Source organism: Canis aureus, chromosome 32 (genome assembly GCF_053574225.1).
Source record: "Canis aureus isolate CA01 chromosome 32, VMU_Caureus_v.1.0, whole genome shotgun sequence".
Lineage (NCBI taxonomy): Eukaryota > Metazoa > Chordata > Mammalia > Carnivora > Canidae > Canis > Canis aureus.
In genome coordinates, this window is record NC_135642.1 from 24031705 (window position 1) to 24053405 (window position 21701).

General features: G+C 35.5%; 1 protein-coding gene across 5 annotated transcripts in view; it reads right to left on the reverse strand.

Annotated features, from left to right (window-relative positions):
* WDR72 (WD repeat domain 72) overlaps positions 1-21701 on the reverse strand; it is a 220510-nt gene that overhangs the window by 161334 nt on the left and 37475 nt on the right. For all 5 annotated transcript variants that reach the window (XM_077881151.1, XM_077881150.1, XM_077881154.1 and 2 more), the window contains 10 exons: positions 19725-19803; positions 18235-18409; positions 17510-17586; positions 16148-16267; positions 15294-15439; positions 14814-14910; positions 10186-10327; positions 7913-8146; positions 5166-5386; positions 2216-2411 (listed from right to left, as the gene is read on the reverse strand). In XM_077881151.1, coding sequence (XP_077737277.1) covers positions 2216-2411; positions 5166-5386; positions 7913-8146; positions 10186-10327; positions 14814-14910; positions 15294-15439; positions 16148-16267; positions 17510-17586; positions 18235-18409; positions 19725-19803 — 1487 coding nt within the window. The remainder of the gene's footprint in view (positions 1-2215; positions 2412-5165; positions 5387-7912; positions 8147-10185; positions 10328-14813; positions 14911-15293; positions 15440-16147; positions 16268-17509; positions 17587-18234; positions 18410-19724; positions 19804-21701) is intronic.

Genomic DNA, 21701 nt, shown 5'->3' on the forward strand with positions numbered 1-21701 from the left:
CTAATGCCTAGAACTGAATGTCCTTCCTCCCTGACTTCCAGTTGGATCAAACTAATGAAAGTGATTGCAGAGGGACAGAGAAAATAATTTCTTCCAACTTTTCCTTTGTCGGTCCTGTGTCTCTGGGAGGTGCTGTTTCTCTTCATGACTTCAGGGAGTGAACACTCCCTCATGGCTTCCACTCTCACATGGTGCCCCTAATACTATTTTCTCCTCTGGTTGCTTCAACCCTAGGTAAGCAGTAAGAGCTTCCTGATACTACTAGTGCCTGGGTGACAGGGACCTCACTATTCATTCCTTCTCAGTTCCCTAAGTCCTATCCACACCTTCATAAATAGCTCTTTCATTAAAGTCTCTTTATTTGACCCACCTGGGTTAAATTCAATTTTCTGCCAGAACCATGACTGAAACACAATTTTGGCATCTATTTATTGACATAGAAAGATGTCTGACAGAAAGTAGATCAAAATATTAATAGCAGTTGTCTTTAGGAAGTGAGACGAGATTATTTGTTTTTCTTTATTTTTCTCTGTATTTTTCAAATGTTCTACAATATTTGGTTATGGATTGGGGAGTATAAAAATAAATAAAATTAAAAGAAAATGTAGGAATAAATACAGTTTCAAGAAGTACTAGTGGTTTGGCTTTCCTCTTTTACTGCCCACCCCCGCCAAAAAATACATAAATAAAAAGTTGCATAGGCTAAGAGGTATCCTGATGGGGCAACGGAACTATAAACATTTGTCAGTGCCAGCTATTTCTTTATCCTCGCTAGATTCTATTTTCTAGGAAAAATACATTTGATGAGCAAGTCTTCACAATTTCACAATTGAAAATGATGCAACTGCACACATTTATGTGTTTTATAGATTTAGATTACATAAGCAGAAGTCAAGATTTTGCTGCGTTCTTTGATCATATGAATAATAGTTAATTATTACTAAGGGCATAGCACCTATAGGCACTGTTTACAAGCATTGTCAGTATTAGTTAATTTAATCCTGACAAGAAGGTGGTACCATTACTCCCATTTCATAGATGAAGAGATTGACATGCAAGCCAAGTTGCTTGCATGAGGCCAATCTTTGTTAGCAGGTCCTGGAAGCAAGCCCAGGCTTTAGAGCTCATTTTATCCATTACACTAAATTGTCACTCAGGTTGATAGATTACCTAGGAATTCTAAAACTCTCATGATTTTGTGCATATTGTGCAAAGAAAGATGGAGCCCTCATACTGGTTTACCGCTTATTAGCAATGTAATCTTGTGCGTCTACAAATCAGAGTTACAAATTCCTCATCAATAAAATGGGGAATAAAACCTCTTCTAGCTACCCTTGAAGTTGTGATAATCTAATGGGAAATGAATGTGGAAGGCCATCAAAGCTGTAAAGCGAGGTATAAATGTAAAGCAGAATTATATCGCACCATCATACACCAGCACATTAGTCATCATCATTACCACACGAAAGTCAAATGTAAAGAAAATAGCAATTATTTTGGTGAAGTATGACTCTAAACTATATTATAAACTATCCAGTCTGTTAATAACACCCAACATAAAACCACCACTGATTAATCAATAAAAATCATGCACTGGTTTCAGTAAAATGTACTCTCAAGCGCACTCCCCTGACTCACGTTCATTAATTACCTTGCTGTATTTGATAAGTTCCCAGCATCTGCCTGAAATGTGTTACTCTCATTCTTAAGTTATATAGCAAAACTTTTTTGAAAAATTCAAACTGTACATTCTCTACACTATGACATCAAAAGTTCAATTGAGCCACTCAGTTTTCAGTTTCCCTGACTCAACTTTTCAGAGTTTCGTAATTAATTATATTCCATTATTACTGATCATCAATTAGCTCAAAATGTTGCTGAGATGGTGAGTATGCTGAAGAAGGCAGAATTTAATGATAATTTGAGAGTAGTAGGACACTAAATTTCTTTCTTGTTAATAATTAAAGTAGATAACTTATGTTTTTATTTATAGCTTCCAGAAATATCCGGCTCATTCCTGTGCACTGCACTGTCAGCTAATCATCAGTTGGTCAAGATCTGACGTGGGCCATTGTGTTTTATTTTCCACACTCACCTTCAACCAAAGCCATTAAATGCAGCCCAACCAAAGATTAAAGCAGGTGAAGTGGTCACCATGTATTCCCTGGAACACATGCATAAACATATAAAGAATGAAAGAGGTATTCCAATTTACCTGTTTCAATTTCCCAGATGTAAGCGGAGTCATCTGCACATCCAACAATTAAAAAATTCTCAACTGGGTGCCATTTTATCATCCTCACAGGGAAAAGGTGTTTCCGGGCATGCAGGAGGCACCTCTTCCCCTCAAGGTGAAGGAGGGCCACGGAATGGTCACTGCACACACAGCAAATTACCTGATCACTTCTTAGCTGTTGGGGTGGGGGATGGGGACAAAACAAACAAACAAAAAAAAAAAACCAACATCATTTGTAAGTAAATAATCAAATGCTTTCCTTAAAATTAAATGATTTTTTCTCCTAATAACGTAAAAATATTTTGTTTAAACACCATTACAAAATGACATTTCTGTTTTCTGCAGGACTTCTTCACATAATACTGTAAAGAGGAGTTTTAAACACCAAGTAGATTTTAAATTCAACAACTTATAAGGAAAGTCAAGAGGTGCAAGTGAAAAATGAGAATTCCAAGCCAAATCTACTTATAAGATAAATGAAGGACTTGACCATCACTCAGCAAATTCAGGCAGTGAGGCAGACATCGGAAATAATGCAGAATAAAATAAACCCCAGAACTAATTTGTTGCCACAAAAAGAAGCTATTTGTAGACACAAGCTTAGGCCCAAGGGTATCATGAGCTGATATTTTCCACTTAGAGCCTCAGAATGTGATTTGGTGCTGTTCCCAGAACTATTCAGATTCTAATCCAAACAGGAAACTCAGTGTAGACACAATCTAAAAGAGGTAAGCATTAGATAGTTCCAACCGAATGCACAGCTTCAAAGATACAAGGACCAAAAATAGGCTCACAGGACAAAGATTCTTGGGATACTTTTTAAAAAGTCAGCATGTGGTTACCTTGAACACAGTTTAGGACAAAGACTTCCATGCTGGGTGCTGTGAGGCTAATCTGGGAGGAGTTTACAGGGCAGGTCTGTGCTTCACCAAGAGGGCCCTGTGTCAGTCAGCCCAGAGTGGGGGGTAGGTAGGATGGCTGAGGGGAGAAAGGGGAGTGGGTAGTGGCTCTTCCACTTCTTTGTTTCTTTTCTAACCACTTTGCTATGTGGATGTTCCTACTTTCACTAGGGCACCTAGCCAGAGTTTCAGCTGCTCTGTGTAAAGCATCAGTTGAGAATCTGATGCCTTGAGAATCTCCCTGTGCCCATTACTGACCTCTTTCTATGGGGTGCTGGGGAGCAAGTTATTTTTCCTAATTTGTTCTAAGGAAACTATAGAAATCCTGAGAGGGGAAAAATCACAAAATGGCAGATGTGCTATATGGGGAGCCTGGACCTGTGTAACAGGGCAGATCGCATTGCCTCCTCAGCACTACTTCTTAGAAACTGCACAACCCACAGCCTGTAGAATAGAGAGCTCAATGTACTTTAGGGAACTTGTACACAAATACAACCTGTGAACAGACATGTGACATGCAAACAAAGACCCTAGATCCAGAAGTGGACATAGACTAGAGATCCAAAATAGGCCAATCAGATTCTCTTTTCTATGCATTTGAAACTGAAAGCTAAAAGAGATCACGAGAAGAAGCAAGACAAAGGAGCAATCACAGAAAACAGAATCTTTTGGGGTAGGGGATTTGAAGAGTATAAAACCTTGATTTCTGAATTTAAGTTCATGTGGTACTGGGTCCTTGCTATAGAGTTCTGTATGTCTAAAATATTGCCTCTTATGCCCTTTCAATTAAATTCCTTGGCTTGGTTTGGAGTTAAATCATTTATGACTGAGGCAGAAGTAAAAGGGTCAGGATTTGACCACTGTCCTGGAGCTTTGAGGAAAAAAAAAAAAAAAATATATATATATATATATTTTTTTTTAAAAGGAGGGAACTTCAGGAATAAAAGACATGTCAAAGTATCCCAAATCACTCTTTGGAAGTCTTTTTTAAGTCTCTTAACTTTGTTTCACTGATTTGTTTAATCATTTGTGTTACTGAAATATTTCTTTCATTATATCTTACTATGAAAATATAGTGTAAGTTTCCTCTGAATTTATTATGCAGCTGATTTTTTATGTTATTATCACAGAGAAATAAGTTTGACAAGTCAATCAACTGATTGACAAACTCAGAAAACTCAAAAATTGATCTTTCATATTTTAACAAAGATGTCAACTTTGTAGAAGCCAAATTTAAGTTTATATTACATGTGAAAATTATATCTGAAATATATAAGGTAGATGCTCAGAAATTTGTTAAAGCTGGTTATTTGCACAAGGTAGATGCTCAGAAATTTGTTAAAGCTAGTTATTTGTTAAAGAAATGAGAGAGAGTAAACAAAAATCTTTTTAAGAAAAAGAAAATATGGGCAGCCCAGGTGGCCCTATGGTTTGGGGCCACCTTCAGCTTGGGGTGTTATCCTGGAGACTGGGGATCGAGTCCCACGTCAGGCTCCCTGCATGGAGCCTGCTTCTCTCCCTCTCCCTCTGCCTGTGTCTCTGCCTCTCTCTCTCTGTCATGAATAAATAAATAAAATCTTTAAAAAAAAGAAAAAGAAAATATAATTATCAATATTTTTACAACGGTAAATTATTCAAGGCAAAAGTTATTTTCTAATTTATAGATTCCTATATATTTGAATTGCTACCACATTGAGGATCAATTACTTTTATTAAAAAAATAACTTAAAAAATTAAAAAGAAAACTCCATTAAGACATAGAATTAAGGAGCAAAAGAAAAAAAGTAAGAGATTTAACTGGTTTTTGGAAAGCCAAGAATTGACAAAATCTTTGTTTTAGAATCAAATTATTTGTATAAGTTGTAATAATAATAAAAAGCATATAAAAATTTTAAGGGAATTCATGAAAATTATCCAGTGGGATAATTTCTATGGGAATACAGGTTAATTTTCCTTATGTTTTTTTTAAACATTCTGTAATGTTATGTAACTTTTAAATTTATGTTATGTTTTACTCTATCTTAACTTACTCTGAAGTTCTCTGGTGACATCAAAATACTTGTTACTGGACCAGCTTCCAAAAAGAATTTATGCAAAATTTCTTCAGTAAAGATATTCCATAAGATGACATATGAGTCCTGGTCCCCAGACACAAGCCAACTTTGGTCTAATTTCGAAGAGAGACCATGTGGGTAAAGTAATGAAGTAACACTATGGTGATGGCCTTTGAGAACTTTGTGAGGAAGGGAACCTGGAAAACAATCAACACCAAATAATGAAAAAAAATATTTTTGCTCAAGAAATAATGGTAACATTTTCTTTTATAAAAGAAAATACATATAATTAAAGCTAGACTGTTGGTTAAAAAAAAAAGGAACAACCCTTGGACCATCTCAAAAGGCAAGTACCTACTTATAAGCTAGGTCATATTTTTGATGAAGCACTACAGCTGGTTGTTTGAAGTCTATTAATTCTTTAAGGATGCCAGCAAGTTAGCTAGCACCAATTTTAGTTTAGTTAGCAAGTTAACTGGCATCTTTTCTAGTGTTGCCAAACAGCAAAGGCTATTCTAAAAGAATAAACAATTCATACATTTTGCTTCTACAAAAGTTAATCTCAGAACTTCACTGATGTCCTTTCAGTAAGCATAACCAACTCTATTATAAAAGTCTCACAGAACAGTTTTGCCTTAGAAAATATTAGAGATTACTTAGTTTGACTTCTTTGTTTTATAGATAAAGTACCTGAGGCTCAGAGAAGTTAAGTGACTTGAATCCAAGTGTGAAAAAAGCATAGCTTTGAGCATAACCTTGCTATTACATGAATCCAGCTTTGGTTTCTAGGTACGTCACTTACTAGATGGGTCAACATGACAATACGTTTTTCCCCTGTAAGTCACAGGTATCGTATATGAAAAACTTGGGATAATAAGAGCACTACTTCATACAAGACTGTTGTGTGGGGTAAATTTGATAATGTCCTTCATTTCCTAGCACTGGCTCTTGGTAGAAATGTGGGTATTTCATATCATAGCTGTACTAAAACACTGGGCTACTGATTGCCCAGTTTCCACACTGCTTCTTACTTCATCATTAGCTAAAACTTAAAAAAAAATGGAAATGACCATAGACCTCAAACCTTCTTTACTCAAATTGAAAAAGGGTGCCAAAGAATCATTATTACTTCTATTAAAGAATCATTAGTTATTTCTATTCCATGATCCATGAGGCACATCCTCACTTTATATACCTTAGCAAACCAAGATGAATATGAATTCAAATGTTCATGTCAAACATAGGTTTCTGCTTGTTTTCTGGATAAGAAAAAATTGGCCTATATAAAAAGTGCTAAGATCTTAAGCTTTTTTTTTTTTTTTATCTTAAGCTTTTTCATGAACTTTCAAGAGTAGCCGTTAAGCTGTGGAGCAGTATATTACCTCCTCTGTTCATTGCTATTCACTCTTCTATTTTAGGTAATCACTGGACATAAGATAGTAACATTTAGTAAGTAGCCAAAGTAAGCTAAGAACAGTTACAAGATGTGTCTTAAAAAGTGAGATTTGGGGGCATCTGGGTGGATTAGTTGCTTAAGCATCTGCCTTTGGCTCAGGTGGTGATCTCATGGTCCTGGGGTCCAGCCCTGAGTCCAGCTCCCTGCTCAGCAGGGATTGTGCTTCTCCCTCTCCCTCTGTGCTCTCTCTCAAATAAAATAAATAAAATCTAAAACAACAACAACAACAACAACAAGCAAACAAGTAAGCATATAGTATTTTTTTTTTTGAAAAGTGAGATTTGGCTTTTACTCTTAAGGACTTTGTAGTCTAGTAGGATTTAAAATACATCTAAAATATTAGATGTATTTACATATCCCCAAGTCTCAATTGCTTCCTGTATATCTCTTCATTTACATAAGACAACTTATTGCCCAACAGTATTTATTTAATAGGTATTCACCACTGCAATGCACAAAAATGTATAAGAACATATTTACCTTTCATTAACAACAACAAAAAAATTAAAACAGAAAGATACCATTTTCTCCTGATTGGCAAATACTAGGAAGTTTAATAGCACACAAAGTTTCATCAAATGCAGGAATAAGGCATTTTCATAGGCTGTTAGTGGACACGCATGTACACAGATATATGTTCTTTGGAGAACATTTTTAGACATATTTGCAAAATTAAAAATACTCATAAGTGTCAATCCAGTAATTCTACTACTAAGAATCAATACTATATGTGCAAAGATAGCTAATTCAGCATTGCCTTTATTAGCCAAAGTCTAGAAAAACTGAAACACCCATTAACAGGCGATTTTTAAAAATTAAAATTTGATTATCATTAGCCATTTAAATCAAACTCATAAAGAATGTATTCCAAGGTATTTTATTAATATATGCCTCAGGATATTTCAGAAAGGTGTATATACTATGCCTCTATTTGTATATTATTAGAAGAATGCATATTATTATGTTGGTATGTACTTGCATATGCATAGGAAATTTTGAGAAAGGTATAAAGAAGCTTATTAGCAGTTGCCTTTGTTGAAGGGAGCTGAAAGATCAAGGAAGAAGAGGAATATCTTTCTCATTGTATAGCCTTCCACTTGACTTAAAAAAAAAACAGATGCCATGTTTTCCTTTAATATTAAAATATGTACACATTAATTAGCAAATGTCAGCAAATTTTTTAAGCTTCGGAAATCTTCTTAGTACAGCTTATTAAAGTTGAAGCTTAAGTAAATTAAATAAATAGGGTTAAATAAAATTCAATGACCTTTTAATAAAGAACCGCCTTCTAGAAGTTCTGCTTTGGCAGCATTCAAAGCCTGTGTAATGAAAATTGTCCCATCTTCACAGCCACATATTAGTTTGTCAAGACTCGGAACATACTCTGATGAAGTGACTCCCACTGTTCCAGCTCCAGAGACATGGTCAATAATACTTTGTGACATGGTATGATGCTTATCAAAATTATCTTGAAGGGTCCAGGTGGCAGTTATTGGTATTTCTAAAAGGAAAACACACCCAAAAGAGAAAATTTGGTTTATAAATTCATCATAGATAAGGAAACCGTTATCAAGGCACAGTCCATTGGGGTACCTAGAGGCTCTTTTGCCATCCTGACAGTAGCTATCAGCAGAAAAGTTCTCCTGCCATCTATTGTCTTTATTCCAAATTCTATTTCATTGGTATTGCCTTCAAGGAGCCTCAGAAGAATAAGCATTCATTTAGATTTAGGTCAACTGAAAAGAACTGAGAAACTCTTTTAGAGATGTAAGGTGGTGGCCCAATCCCATGAGTTCTCTATTTGTCTCAGCAATGTTAAGAAGGAAAATTGGGGGATGCCCGGGTGGCTCAGTGGTTGAGCATCTGCCTTTGGCTCAGGGCATGATTCTGGGCTCCTGGGATGGAGTCCCACATTGGGCTCCCCCCAGGAAACCTATTTCTCCTTCTGCCTATGTCTCTGCCTCTCTCTGTGTGTCTCTCATGAATAAATAAATAAAATTTAATTTTTTTTTTGTTAAAGCAAAGAAGGAAAAGCAAAGAAGGAAAATTGGACGTCTTTTAGTTATGTGAAAAAAATGGAAGAAATGTATCCTTTAAATATCAAGGGTATGAATATCTCAAAATCATACTAGGCCCCAGGGCAATTATCTATGAATATCAAGAACATTGGTTATCATTTTACATAGCTTCCACCCAACTTTTTGAACTGGGCCTCAAGTAGGCTCAGGAAAGGGTGAGAAGCTTGGATTCAAGAGCAAAGAGGGCAAGTCAAAGACAACCTACCTCTCCCAGAAAGAGATCCCTGGTCTTCTTGCAGTACACATACCACAGTGACTATGCAAACCTAGAGCCCAAACCTTAGACAAGCATCAAGCATGTTGTAGATGTCTATGGTTCTAATTATAATGAAGGTTAGTTAGATGTTTACTTAATTCTGCTGGCAGTGGAACATACTTGAGAAACCCTAGGGTCACCATTATGTGGCTCCAACAGGGGCACGGTAAATATTTTAACTTAAAATTGAACTTGAAAGAAACTTTCCCATACACTGTAACATGTTCTAAATCTATTTTTTGACCCATGTCTTATTAACATAGGACTGTTATGAACCATTTTGAAAACATTTGGGACAAAGACACTGAAAGTTATACAAGTGAATTTATTAAATAGTGGAAACTTGCACTTAGAAATTCAAGTATTGCTATGTCCCAGTCAATGATTCACAGAAATGACTTAATGACTTGAGAAAAAGGGGAAAAAAGAGAAAGACAGTCTTCCTCAATTTGGAATACATGATCTCAGAAGTTTGAAGGTTCTCCACAATAATGTTTACTTTAATGATTTCAGTTTTATATTCTAAAAAAACTAAAGTAAGCAAATGCTAAATGTTTTAGTGGCCAAGTTTGTATCTGTGCCTGTAGTTCCAAGCAGCTGTAATAATACCAATAAAGAAATTTATTGAAAAGTTACAGGATACAGGTGCAACAAATTAACAAATTAAAAACCATGAGTCTGGTGTATCAGCCTATCCTACATTTATATGGCAAGCATTTGTTTTATTTCAATAAAACACCATTCCTGTTACATTGATGTTAATTTGAATTATGTTGGTTGTATTATTGTACAAGATCTATAAACATCATGTTTGGGGAGCCTGGGTGGCTCAGTTGGTTAGGCATCCAACTCTTGATTTGCTTAGTCAGTTAAGTGTCCGACTCTTGATTTTGGCTCAGGTCATGGTCTCAGAGTCATAAGATCAAATGCTACATCAGGCTCAGCACTGGGTGTGGAACCTGTTTGGCATTCTCTCTCTCTTTCTCCCCCAGCTCCTTCCCATTCCCTCTCTCCCAAAACAAAAATAAAAACATAAACAAAACATGTTTAGTATCTGCCTGCATGTTGGCATATAATGCATAGTGGTACACAAGAAAATTTGTCTTATCTGTAGCCTCATGTGACTCAAATGAGAAAAACACTGATTAATTATAAACTCGGTTTTCAGAAGACATGTGATTAAAAATAGATTAGAAATTGTCTTACCTCTAGGAGAACCATCAAACTTGGATACAGGAACATCAGGGATATGCCACAAAGTAATTCTTCCTGAAACTTCTCCAGAGAAAAGTACCTTATAAAAAGGCTCTTTCCGTTCATTCATGTAGCCCATAACAAAGGAAAGGCTCTGGTCCAAAACAAAAAGTTAGCTTTTATGTAGGAAAAAAATCTAAGTATTAAATGACAACCACTGCTTTAAAATAGAGGAACAAGACTTCATAGATGAAACTATTTCCATTTGTTTCCTGCTCTTTCAAAAATTCTAAGTAACTCAAGTGAAATAATCTCTTACTCAAGACAAAAGGTTTTATAAAATAGAAGCAAAGATATCAGCTAGACTTCAGAGAATTAATAAGAATATTTAACATGTATGTATAACTCATATTGTTAGGGGCTTTCCATCCATTCAGCTAAATAATCCTCACAATAATTCTGTGAAATTGGTACTCTCATTGTCTCCAGTTTATAGATGAATAAACTGAGAGTGAGGATGATTTAAGCAAAGTGATATAGACAGCAACGTGCTTTGGAGTCCAATAATTCTGACTCAGGAGTCCATGTCTTCATGACTATGCTCTACTGCCCACTAAAGAGGCCACTTGGGTTCCAATTGTCAATTAAAATAGCAACAACTAATATTCATTTGATAATTTTGTGTTATTAAGATTCTTTCTACTTTCCGTTGACTATTTTTCAGATTTAATGTATTTGATTTTAACTATTCCAAGGGGCCACAAATAAAACTGAGTCTGTAACATACAAACAAATAAGTAAACAAAGAAACAAATATATATTATATTAATATAGATAAATATATAGTTATAGTTTATATTACTATATATCATATATTTTGCTGAGGCAGAGTATGAATATAGGGCACCAGAGTTCTGAAAGATATGCTTTTATTAATGAATGAGTCTAGAATCTCTCTAGTACCTCATTGCAGTGTAGATGTTCTTTGGGCAGACTTGCATACTGAGATTCTGCACCAGGGATCAAAATGATTAAGTGATTATAAAAACAAAAACAGACACTTCTTTTGATGTGCAAATAAAAGGCACCCTGGATAGAAAGCCAACTGCTGGGGCCACAATTAAAGAAATCTAAGAAAGTGATAGTTCCTACTCAGAATATAAGCTTGAAGGGTCAGGATTTTAATGTATTATTGGAAAAATTCTATAATATATCTGTAGAAATATTAAAGGCCAAAACACTGCTATATTTAATCCTTACAGCAAAACTACGAAGTAAGCAAACATTGTTATTATTTTTATTGTGGAGATAAGAAAACTAAGACAGGAAGAGAAAAAGAAAGGAATCCAAGACTATGCAAGCAAGATGTGTAATCCTCTATCAGCTCCCAAAATGAGAGTCTTGCAGGAGAGAAAACTTTCTATGAAGTCAGTTCTCTGAATAAATCTTTTTGTTTGTTTGTTTTTGCTTTCAGAAGAGACTTGGGAGTCTTACACTTCTCAAGCCCTCACTTTTGTAGATTTTACAAATAGCGTTGATAAAATTTGGGTAAATTGGCATCTCAAACTCTCTTGACCTTGAGGAAATTTAGCACGGACTAGTCCAATCCCCCTGATTTTGATATGGGAACAAAGCTCCAGAGAGTCTGGGCAGTTATTCAAGCTGGTGGCAGACAGCGTGTCTCTGCCCTCCCAGCTTTGGACACTGTCCCTGCAGCTCCCACTCCCTGTGCTGCTGTCAATCCCCCTGCCCTCAACTTCCCACCACCATTCCTCACTTGCTCACACCCACTCCTTGTCACCTCTACCTTCATCCCAGTGGTTCCCTCTCCAGTTCTGCTCTTCACCTGAAACCTCCTCAGAACTCCTTACCATATGAACTCTGATTTTTCATCACAGTACTCAACACGCATCATGAGGAGCACCCATCCTCCAAGAAGTAATATCTCCAAGAGGTAATAAAATAGTCTTTAAGAGTGAATTCTCTTGGGTTAACTGCCGGATTCAAATCCTGGTTTAGCACATAGTAACTCTATTAAAAGAGCCAATTACTTGATTTGGACAATTTACTTAACCTCTCTGTGTCTCATTTTCCCTAACTGTGAAAGAAGGCCAATAAAAGCACCTACTATATGGGATTGCTGTCAGGATTAATGAGTTGATAAAGGTGAGGTGCTTAGAATGATGCCTTGCATTTAGTATGTACTCTGTGAATGTTAACCATTCTTATTATCCGCTTTTCAGGACAACTGGGAAACTTGCTCCAAAGTCCCATTGCCAGACGCTGGCCAAAATGCCTAGGTTCAAATCCTAGGAATTAATCTCTGAACATCAATTTCAATTCAAAGTGAGGCCAATATAAATGAAGGTATGTGTATGTTTGACTTGGAAAAAAAGTTACATACCATCATCATCACTGTTATTACCCTTAGTTCATGCATCCAAACTCCTTGTCTACAATCCTCAGGTTATTTCTATCTCCGCTACTCCTATCTCGGCACTGCAGGGTTACTCCATTGTTAAGACCCTGATACCCTAGTACCTCATCTCAACAACCAGGACTCTTGACTAGTCCTCAGTGATCACTAATTGTGATTTGAAGCTAGGGAGACTCATGAGCTACTGAAAGGAAGGGGGAGGCTCATCTTGCTACTACAATTCCATCTGCAGATATGTTCCTAGCATCACAAATGGTATCTCTGGGAATATGTTACTGTCAAAAATTGAGATTTAATTCCATAGTGTCATTCCAAAAGAAGAGTCTAGTTAATACTACATATTTATAGAACCCCCTTTTTAAACTCATTGTACCTATGAAACTCATCTCTCCACCCCACCAAAATGTTACATTCTAACTGCAGGAGACTCTAAGAAGTCTTATATTTGGTGAATACCGGTGATGTTTTGAATAAGGAGAATCATGTCAGACTTAAATTTTGTGGCTGGACAAAGAACAAGCAAGGGCATAAGGATGAGCAGACCAGCTTCTTTAAGATTCTGATTATTCTAGTCATATTTCACTGGCTTCCAAATACTTCCCACTTTTAAGATAAAGAAGTAACTGTGGTTGTCTAAACAAGAATTGTGGATAGATTATGCATAAATCTATGTCTTTACATTTTGAGGACCAAAATAAGATGGTTTTCCCTAAGATTAGTATTTTTTAAAAAGATTTTATTTATTTAATTCAGGAGAGACACAGAGAAAGATGCAGAGACATAGGCAGAGGAACTCACTGCGAGGAGCCCAATGCAGAACTCAATCTGGAAATCCCAGGATCATGCCCTGAGCTGAAAGCAGATGCTCAACCGCTGAGCCACCCAGGAGTCCCAAGATTAGTATTTTTTAAGTTAATTTGTAATGATGTGCTTTTTCCACATAGTTTTATATAGCATTGATATTTTTGGTCGACTGGAAGCTCTTAAAGGACACTATTTATATTTTAGCTTTTAGGGAAAACTGCTTTTATAAGAAATGTGTTCTGGAGCTTAAAGAAAGAATGGGCAAGCAGGTCCTTTAAAAAATAACTAAAAATGATTTTCTGAGTAAGTCACAACACTGCTTTTATGACCAACAGCAAAACAAGACTTGATTGCCACCCACAAATTATTTTAGAAATAGTGTCTGATGCCACAATTTTAAAGTTTACATAGGCCCTGGTGGCACTTAGAGTTCTAATTTCTGGCTAGAAGCTTCTTAATCAAGTTTTTGCAATAAAACCTTGCAGATAGGTGAAAGGGACAATCACAGAACTATAGAATCTTCAACAGCTCTGCTACCTAATTAAGCAAACCATCATTCTGTAAAAATAGCATGCTACCTTGGATGACACATCAGTATTCCAAAGCTTCTCCATTAAAATGATAACCAAGTCCATAGGTTAGTAGCAACAACAACAACAACAAAAACCCCACTTTGGTTAGCACTACTAAAATAAAATAGTTTTTCATGTTCAGGCTTCATAGAATATCAAATATATAATTCAGTCAAGAATTATATCAACTCTGCCAGGAATCACAATTATATTTGCCTCAGCAAGGAAATTTTTTAGAATAGCTAAATAGAAGCAAAAATGATAATACTGAGTTTTAAAAAGCGGATATAAACTATTTGATAAAGTTTAAAAATCAGAGTAGACACATCAAAATGATAATGACTTTGTATTGAACTATTTATCCAAAGGGTCAGTGAAAAAATGTGTGTGTGTGAAGAGAGAGCGAGGATAAACATGGCAAATATTGACTACTGGTGAATTTAGGTAGAGGGTAGATGAGTGATCATTGTACTATTCTTGAAACTTTTTAAATATTTGAAAATTTCCTGATTAAAATAAGTAGATACATAAAAATACCCCTTGTGAATATTTATGGTGGCAAAATTAAGAATTTAAGTTCCTCCTTTTTTAACTTTGATAATTTTTCTATAATCAATATATATTGTTAATCAGACTTTAAGAAAATATATTTTTCAAAGGCAAAGTTTTCTCTTCAGTACCCATTAACAATTAGATTTGATTTTCTTGTTGATAACTTGATGTGATTCTTCAATCTTTTCAAGTCTGACTCTGTTACAGACAAAGCAACACTTATCTAAGACGTGGAGTGAAACAGTTTTGAGGCAGTCACTCTGTCCTTGCATTACCTTATTTTCCTGCACAGAAGTAGAGCACAGTAAATGAGGATAAATGGTCTCTTTAAGCACTCTTCCATCAGCAGGGTATATGCTTTTTGAAAGCCCACTGCATGGCGAAAAATAAAAAGCAGAGTTAGAACTTTGGTGTTCTTTATTCGTTTTTTTTTCCTCCTCCCACTTTCAAAAGCCGGATGGTACCATTCAAGTTTCTAAACTCTAGTTAGAAATTGTTGAGTTAATAATTACAAGTGACTTTTTGAAAACCCAGCACCAGCTGTACAAGTTATACATGGTTAATCTCATTCCTTCATCCCCTGCTGTTTTATACAAAGGCTGAAGCCTACCAAGCCCAGAGTAAATCTTCTAGTGCCAAAGTTGTTTTGTTCTGGTTTTTGATCATGGGCAGCATGCAGGGATTTTTCCATAATAAACCTCCCAAAGTTCATTTTCTACCTGAATGTTTTGTATGCCGCTCTCATCTGAGCCCACCTGTTCAGCAGCTGATAGATGTAACTGTGACCATCTTCGGTCCAGATGATGATTCTGTGAGCAGCAAGCACCTCTCCACCAGCAAAAAACTGCCCACTTCTACTAACTTCAGTCCGGAGAAGGGAAAAGTCACAATAATCATAAATCTAAAATACAAAATTAATGGCACACATTAACAAAAGCTTCTAATCTAATCTGCCAATGAGATGAAAGATAAATTATGCTTATCAAGACCATTTAGATGGCAGTGTTAATGCAACAATATATTAAATATTAATAACAAGATCCACTGTACTTGGTACCAAGATGACATTTTACTGGTACTTATTTTTTCATATTTATATTAAGGTAAGTATCAGTGAATAAGCTCTGTACCATTCAAGAATGGTATCATCAAATGATATAATAACCTAGTTTTTCTTTCTTATTAGAGATACCAGTAAGTGTATTCACAAGAAAGGAATTTCCTTAAAAATGAATGTAGTGAAAAAGTCTAAAATGTAGTGAAAAAAAGTCTAAAAATAAATCAATGTATGTAGATAAAAGTATTAGTTTTCAATTCTAAAGAGTAGGCATCAAATTTTAAAAATAATCTAAAGATAAATGCTCATTACCATAATAGTTTGGTTTAATAAAATTAGGATATATTTTAGATACATAATCTCCTGAGAAGCAAAACAGCTGAGTGCAGGGAGAGGAAAATTGGTAAAAGCGGGTCATAAAAGACAAATCATTCCATGTTCTGATAATATTACAGAATTTATATCATATTTAAATCACATTCCATAATTATTGCATTGAGCAAGAAAAAATTACATTTGTATATCGCTAGTATTTATTTTGTTTTATAATACCTTCCAACATTTAGAAAATACCACCAATAAAAGTCGCTCTGTGTATGTGCAAAATCGTATTGTCCGGCAGTTCACGGAGTCGAGAAATTTGGATTCCTTTTCATAGACATCTTGCTTTTCCTTCAAAAGGAAGGAGTACATTTTAATACTAGTACTAGGTAATTTATGCATGACTGTATGAGAAGACTTGGTCCATTGTACACTGAAGCAGATCACACCACTTGGTGGATCACATAAAATACCCCAATTTCCTTTGGAATTTACTGAACTAAGAAGTTACTTTGTAAAGGAAACCATGAACAGGATTCCTTATATAATTATTCAACAAACATTCTATGGGAATGTTTGGATGTGTTGGATGCTGAGAATGTAAAGATATGAATAAGTGTCTAATTTTCAGACATGGCAGAAAGATAAAATAAAAAACTGAAGTATTTAAAAGAAAACCCTTCAGTACTTTAATTGCTAAAATAGAAAAATGAATACAATGCTTTGAAAAAAACAAAAGTAGCCAACATAGTACAGCTAGAATACTATATTTGCAATAAGTTTCTGATAATGCTGGTGTTTGTTTCTTGGCCTCATCATGTCAACACAATTCCTAGGCTTCCCCAACTAAGAAATTCCAAAGGAGAGCTCGGAGCATGGGGCAGTTGAAACAATTATATCATCAGCGTACTATGACTGTTCTCTCATCCACTTCCTCAATTTGTGGTATGACGCTGGGAGCAGGTAAATAAATTGGACTCCCAGCACATGTGACCCTCAGCTGTTCATAGTCATCTCCCTGCCACAATTCCCTGCCACATTCAGAAGAAAGAGGTCTTTCTCCCTGCTGTAAGGGTCAGAAAGATATTCTTCTATGCCAGATTTCTTTCTTTCTTTAAAAATGTAAGTAATGTATGTGCATGTGTGTATGTGTGTGTGTATAGATAAAAACATTTGTAAATGTCCTTTGAACAGGCTGAAAGATGTAATCTACCCAAACCCACCCCTTGGTGGAATGATGGGGGAAGTACATGGAGGTATGATTTATACACTTTAACATTATTTGAACTTTTTTTTTTCAGATTTTATTTATTTATTTGAGAGAGAGAGTGAGAGCATAAGCGGGGAGGGGGGGGGGAGGCACAAAGGGAGAGGGAGAGAGAGAAGCAGACTCCCCGCTGAGTGTGCAGAGCCCTTACAGAGGGTTCAATCTGAGGACCCTGAGATCATGACCTGAGCTGAAGGCAGATGCTTAACCAACTGAGCCTCAACATTATTTGAACTCTTAACAATGAGTGGATAACATCCTTATAATTTAAAAAATTCAATAAATAATGCTTGACATTAGAGAATAAAAGAGTTTCATAAGCCAACCTGAATGCTGTTGATAGATGAAGAGAGATCCCATACTTTGAGTTCGCCAGCTACCGATACCACCAAGAGAGAATCTTCTGTAAAAACAATAAAGGTCACATATAAGTTGACTCCCCTTATAACTATTGCTGTAAAGATCATAGTACAGTCATTTAAGGATTATACAGGGTTACACAGGTGGAAAATATTCAGCCTCAGTTTTTTTTTCCTCATAAAACATAAACATTTTAGATCATGTTTTCAATTTAAAATTTCAAAGTGAACTCCATTTAATAGAAGGGCACCACTAAGAGCAGAACCACATTGAAAATCATTATGTTGTCAATATTAAACCTCCCAATTCGGAAACAAGTAAGGAGCCAGCTTTCTCTTATTACAGAATCTGAATTCTCTTCACTACTATATCTAGAAGATACAGCAAAGTAAAAGTTCCAAAAGTCTTGCCAATCCACAAGAAATGCCTGCTTGTCACTCTTGAAATGTACCAATGAGCTGGGTCGTGGAAATAGTCTCCTCTTTTCATTTCATCTTGACCTCTTGCTGACTTTCTAATGACTTGCACTACTGGCATGGGTGTTCTCAGTTTTTTGATCTGGCTTAGAGAACCATCCCCACCAACAGGTAAACATAAAGATGTATTCTGAACTCTTGCCTGTTTAACAAATAGTTCAAAAGTACTATTTTTATATGCACTCTCTTAGTGTTATACAATACCCAACTATTACCTTGAATTCTCATGGAGTGAACAATGCACATGCAGTTGATCCAATCAGGGGACTGAGACGATAAAAAAGTGTGAATAACAGCCAAACTTTTGGCATCAATGATAAGAACATCTTGATATTCTCCACAACACAAAAGCCAGCCTTCCCCTGTCATCCGGAATGAGCAGTGGTAATACTACGAACATGGAATTCAAAGCAAAAAGTTAATTATCACTAGCAATAACATAATTTGGGTTATGGTGAAGACTCCTCTGGATTTTAGTCTTAGCATCTATTCAGTTAAGGTATTTAGTTGCTACTGAATAGCAAGTAAAATTTCTTTTAGTTCAATTATTCCATACTTCCGAAGCACTGATTTAGGAATTTAGTCTTATTTGTAATTCCCATATTTCTGGAGGAAGGGGGATTTTTTAGCTAGAAAGAATCTTATTCTAAATCATAGAAAGCTCACAATTGTTTTATTTCTAGAATGCTATGTAGAATTAAAAAACAATAACAAATCAGGTTCCTTTTCCTAGCAACATTACTACACATTGAGAAGAAATAAAAGTAATTTGAAGAATGTGTGTGGAATACTTGTGCCAAAGAAGTTTTGAGAACAGCTTTATTAAAGATTGAGTAATATATAGCATCCTTGACAAATTCTCTCACTTGTGCATGTTTTGGTCCCAGAAATGAGTTTGCAAATATTGTAGTGCAAGTCATCAATGCTGAAAACAAAAAGTAAAATATAAAAAACACTGTGAGTACCATTGGTATAATGCAACTGCCTTGCCTGCATGCTTGGAGTCCATGTACCAAAAGTCAAAATCTATTTTAAATATTGGGAAATGTTTATTAAGGTATGGCTATACCTTTGGTTATCTTCTCATAAATAAGAAATTCAGAAATTAAGAATCTATTCATCTGGAGATGCCTGGGAGGCTCAGTGGTTTAGCGCCTACCTTTGGCCCAGGACGTGATCCTGGAGTCCCAGGATCAAGTCCCATTTCAGGCTCCCTGCATGGAGCCTGCTTCTTCCTCTGCCTGTGTCTCCCATAAATGAATAAATAAAATCTTTTAAAAAATTGAAAAATTAGAAAATTAAAAAAAAATCTCTCCACTCAAAAAAGGTTAAAATTGAAGACAAAAAAAACGCTTTTTTGCTTTATAAAATAGTATGTCATTAAAACTGAATCTTTCCATATGTGTCTGTGTGTGTGCAGTGAGCATAACCAAGAAAAAATGAAAAATTGTCTTTCATATTTATCTATGTTTTAAAAGATGCAGAAATAAAGAATCAAAAAAAAAAAAAAAAGCTTGAATAATAACTTTTGGGAAAGAAAAATGCCAAAATAACAAATAGTAACTAACACTTTCTGCTCCAGGGACAAAATAAAAACCAAAGAAAAGAATATCCTCCAAAGACATTTCTTTAAATGTGTGCTTAGGAAACACTCTAAAGGAGTTACAGAATTCAGAAATGTTTAAATGGAAGTGAATGTACTTACACAGATTGCAGTGTGCCTGTAAGCAAGTGTGGCCTTCTCCACGCACTGTCCATTGGTGACATTCCAAACACACATCTCCCTAGCAGAGATAACTTTGGATTATTCTCTGTCATTTCTACTCAATTGGCTGAAATAATTTTTGTGTCACCAAGTTTTTCTTTAGTACTGCACTTAAAGCAACCTGATCGTTTATGTGGCTTTTTGTTACAGATTACTGAGCAAGAAAATGTTGTGGTCATTAGCAGTGATGACATACTGTATCTGTGTCTTTTTGTTTGGGTAATTACACCCTGCCGCCAGCCTACAAACCTTACGTTATCGCCAACCTGACCTAAAACAAATTGTGTGGATACAGCTATCACAGTCTGTTAGAGTGACAGTACTACAATCTTTCCATGGAAACGGCATCCTCTTGAAAGTGGTTTATTTCACTGAACTTAAACTACATATTCTGAAAAGCATAATGTATCAAGGGCTGCATCTTCTGGAGCTGAGGTATCATTTTTATGAGAATAAACAGTGCCACCAAGAGGCTACATTTGGTTTATCGTTAATAAGGTTTATTCCTTCACTTATCTTGAAATGCTGAAATCAGACGTTTAGAAAATTGTCATTGTTTAGGAAACTCTGACTTGCTTTCCTATATGTCACAAGGATGTACATAATATTATGAAATATGGTCATAAAATATATCATCCAGCAGGTGGCAACTTAAATCTATATGATTTCACTTCACAAAAACCAGAATGGCTGATTCAGAAGTGTTTGGTAAAACCCTTCAGTTTTGACACTTTTAACACATAAGCAAAACTTTACATGAAAGAATAAATGAAAGCTTTATTGGTTTTAAGGGAGAAACTGATATTTAAGAAGCAAAAGATATGAATTAATAATAGTAAATGCTAGATGCATTTGTGTTTGTCAGAGTTTTTTGTTTTTCTGACCAAACACTGGAAATCAATCTTTAAGTCAGTAGTTTTCAACCTGGGGCGATTTTGCCCCCCAAAGGACATTTGACAATGATAAGAGGTATTTTTGGTTGTCACAACTAGGAACACACTACTGGCATCTAGTGGGGAAACACCAGGAATGCTGCTAAATATCCTACAGTGCACAGGATGGTCCCTCAACAAAGAATTCTCCAGCGCTCCAAAATCTCATTAGTACTGAGATTGAGAAAACATGCTCTAGATATAGAAATAAAATATTCATGAATCTTTTCTCTGTTTATATCCTACCTTATTCCAAAAAGTATATGAGTAAATATGAAAACTCATGCAACTTAATAAAACAAGGTGAAAGTGGTGTGTGGTGTGTGGTGTGTGTATGTGTGTGTGTGTGTGTGTGTGTATGTGTGTATGAAAAATAAGACTGGGAAAGAGGTAAAAATTGAAATGATATTTATCAAAGTAAAAAAAGTATCAAAGGTAAAAAAAAATAGAACCTTCAGTTGCTATTAATATGAAATTTCAGCCTCAAAGGAATTGGAGTTTATTAGCATGGTTCTCAACTCTGTGCATCACCTGTGCATATTTCAAAAATTGTCCATAGAGATTCTAATTCAGTGGCTCTATGTTGGGGTCCTGGCATACTGGTTTTGCAAAGCTCCTAGTTAGTCTGTTTCTGGACAAGTCTATGGCTAAACCAGTGTTTCTAAACTGGCTATACATGGGAATTATCAGGGAACTTTTTTAAAATACTGATGTCTGGGACCCAACCCAGACATCAAGCCATACTAATTAAATCACATTTTCCAAGGTTGCAGCCTTAGCATCAGTTAAAGCTCTCTTGGTGATACTGTTTCTAAACTCTCTTGGATTCTAATGCTTTCCCTATTTGTTCTCTTATCATCTTATTTTCTATCTTAAAGTAAAAAAAAAAAAGAAATACAAAAGTACCACAAAGCAAAAATTGACTCTTTGCCTATTAATTCTTTTTAAGAAAAGAAAACAAATGTGTTGTGTATCAAAAATGGCA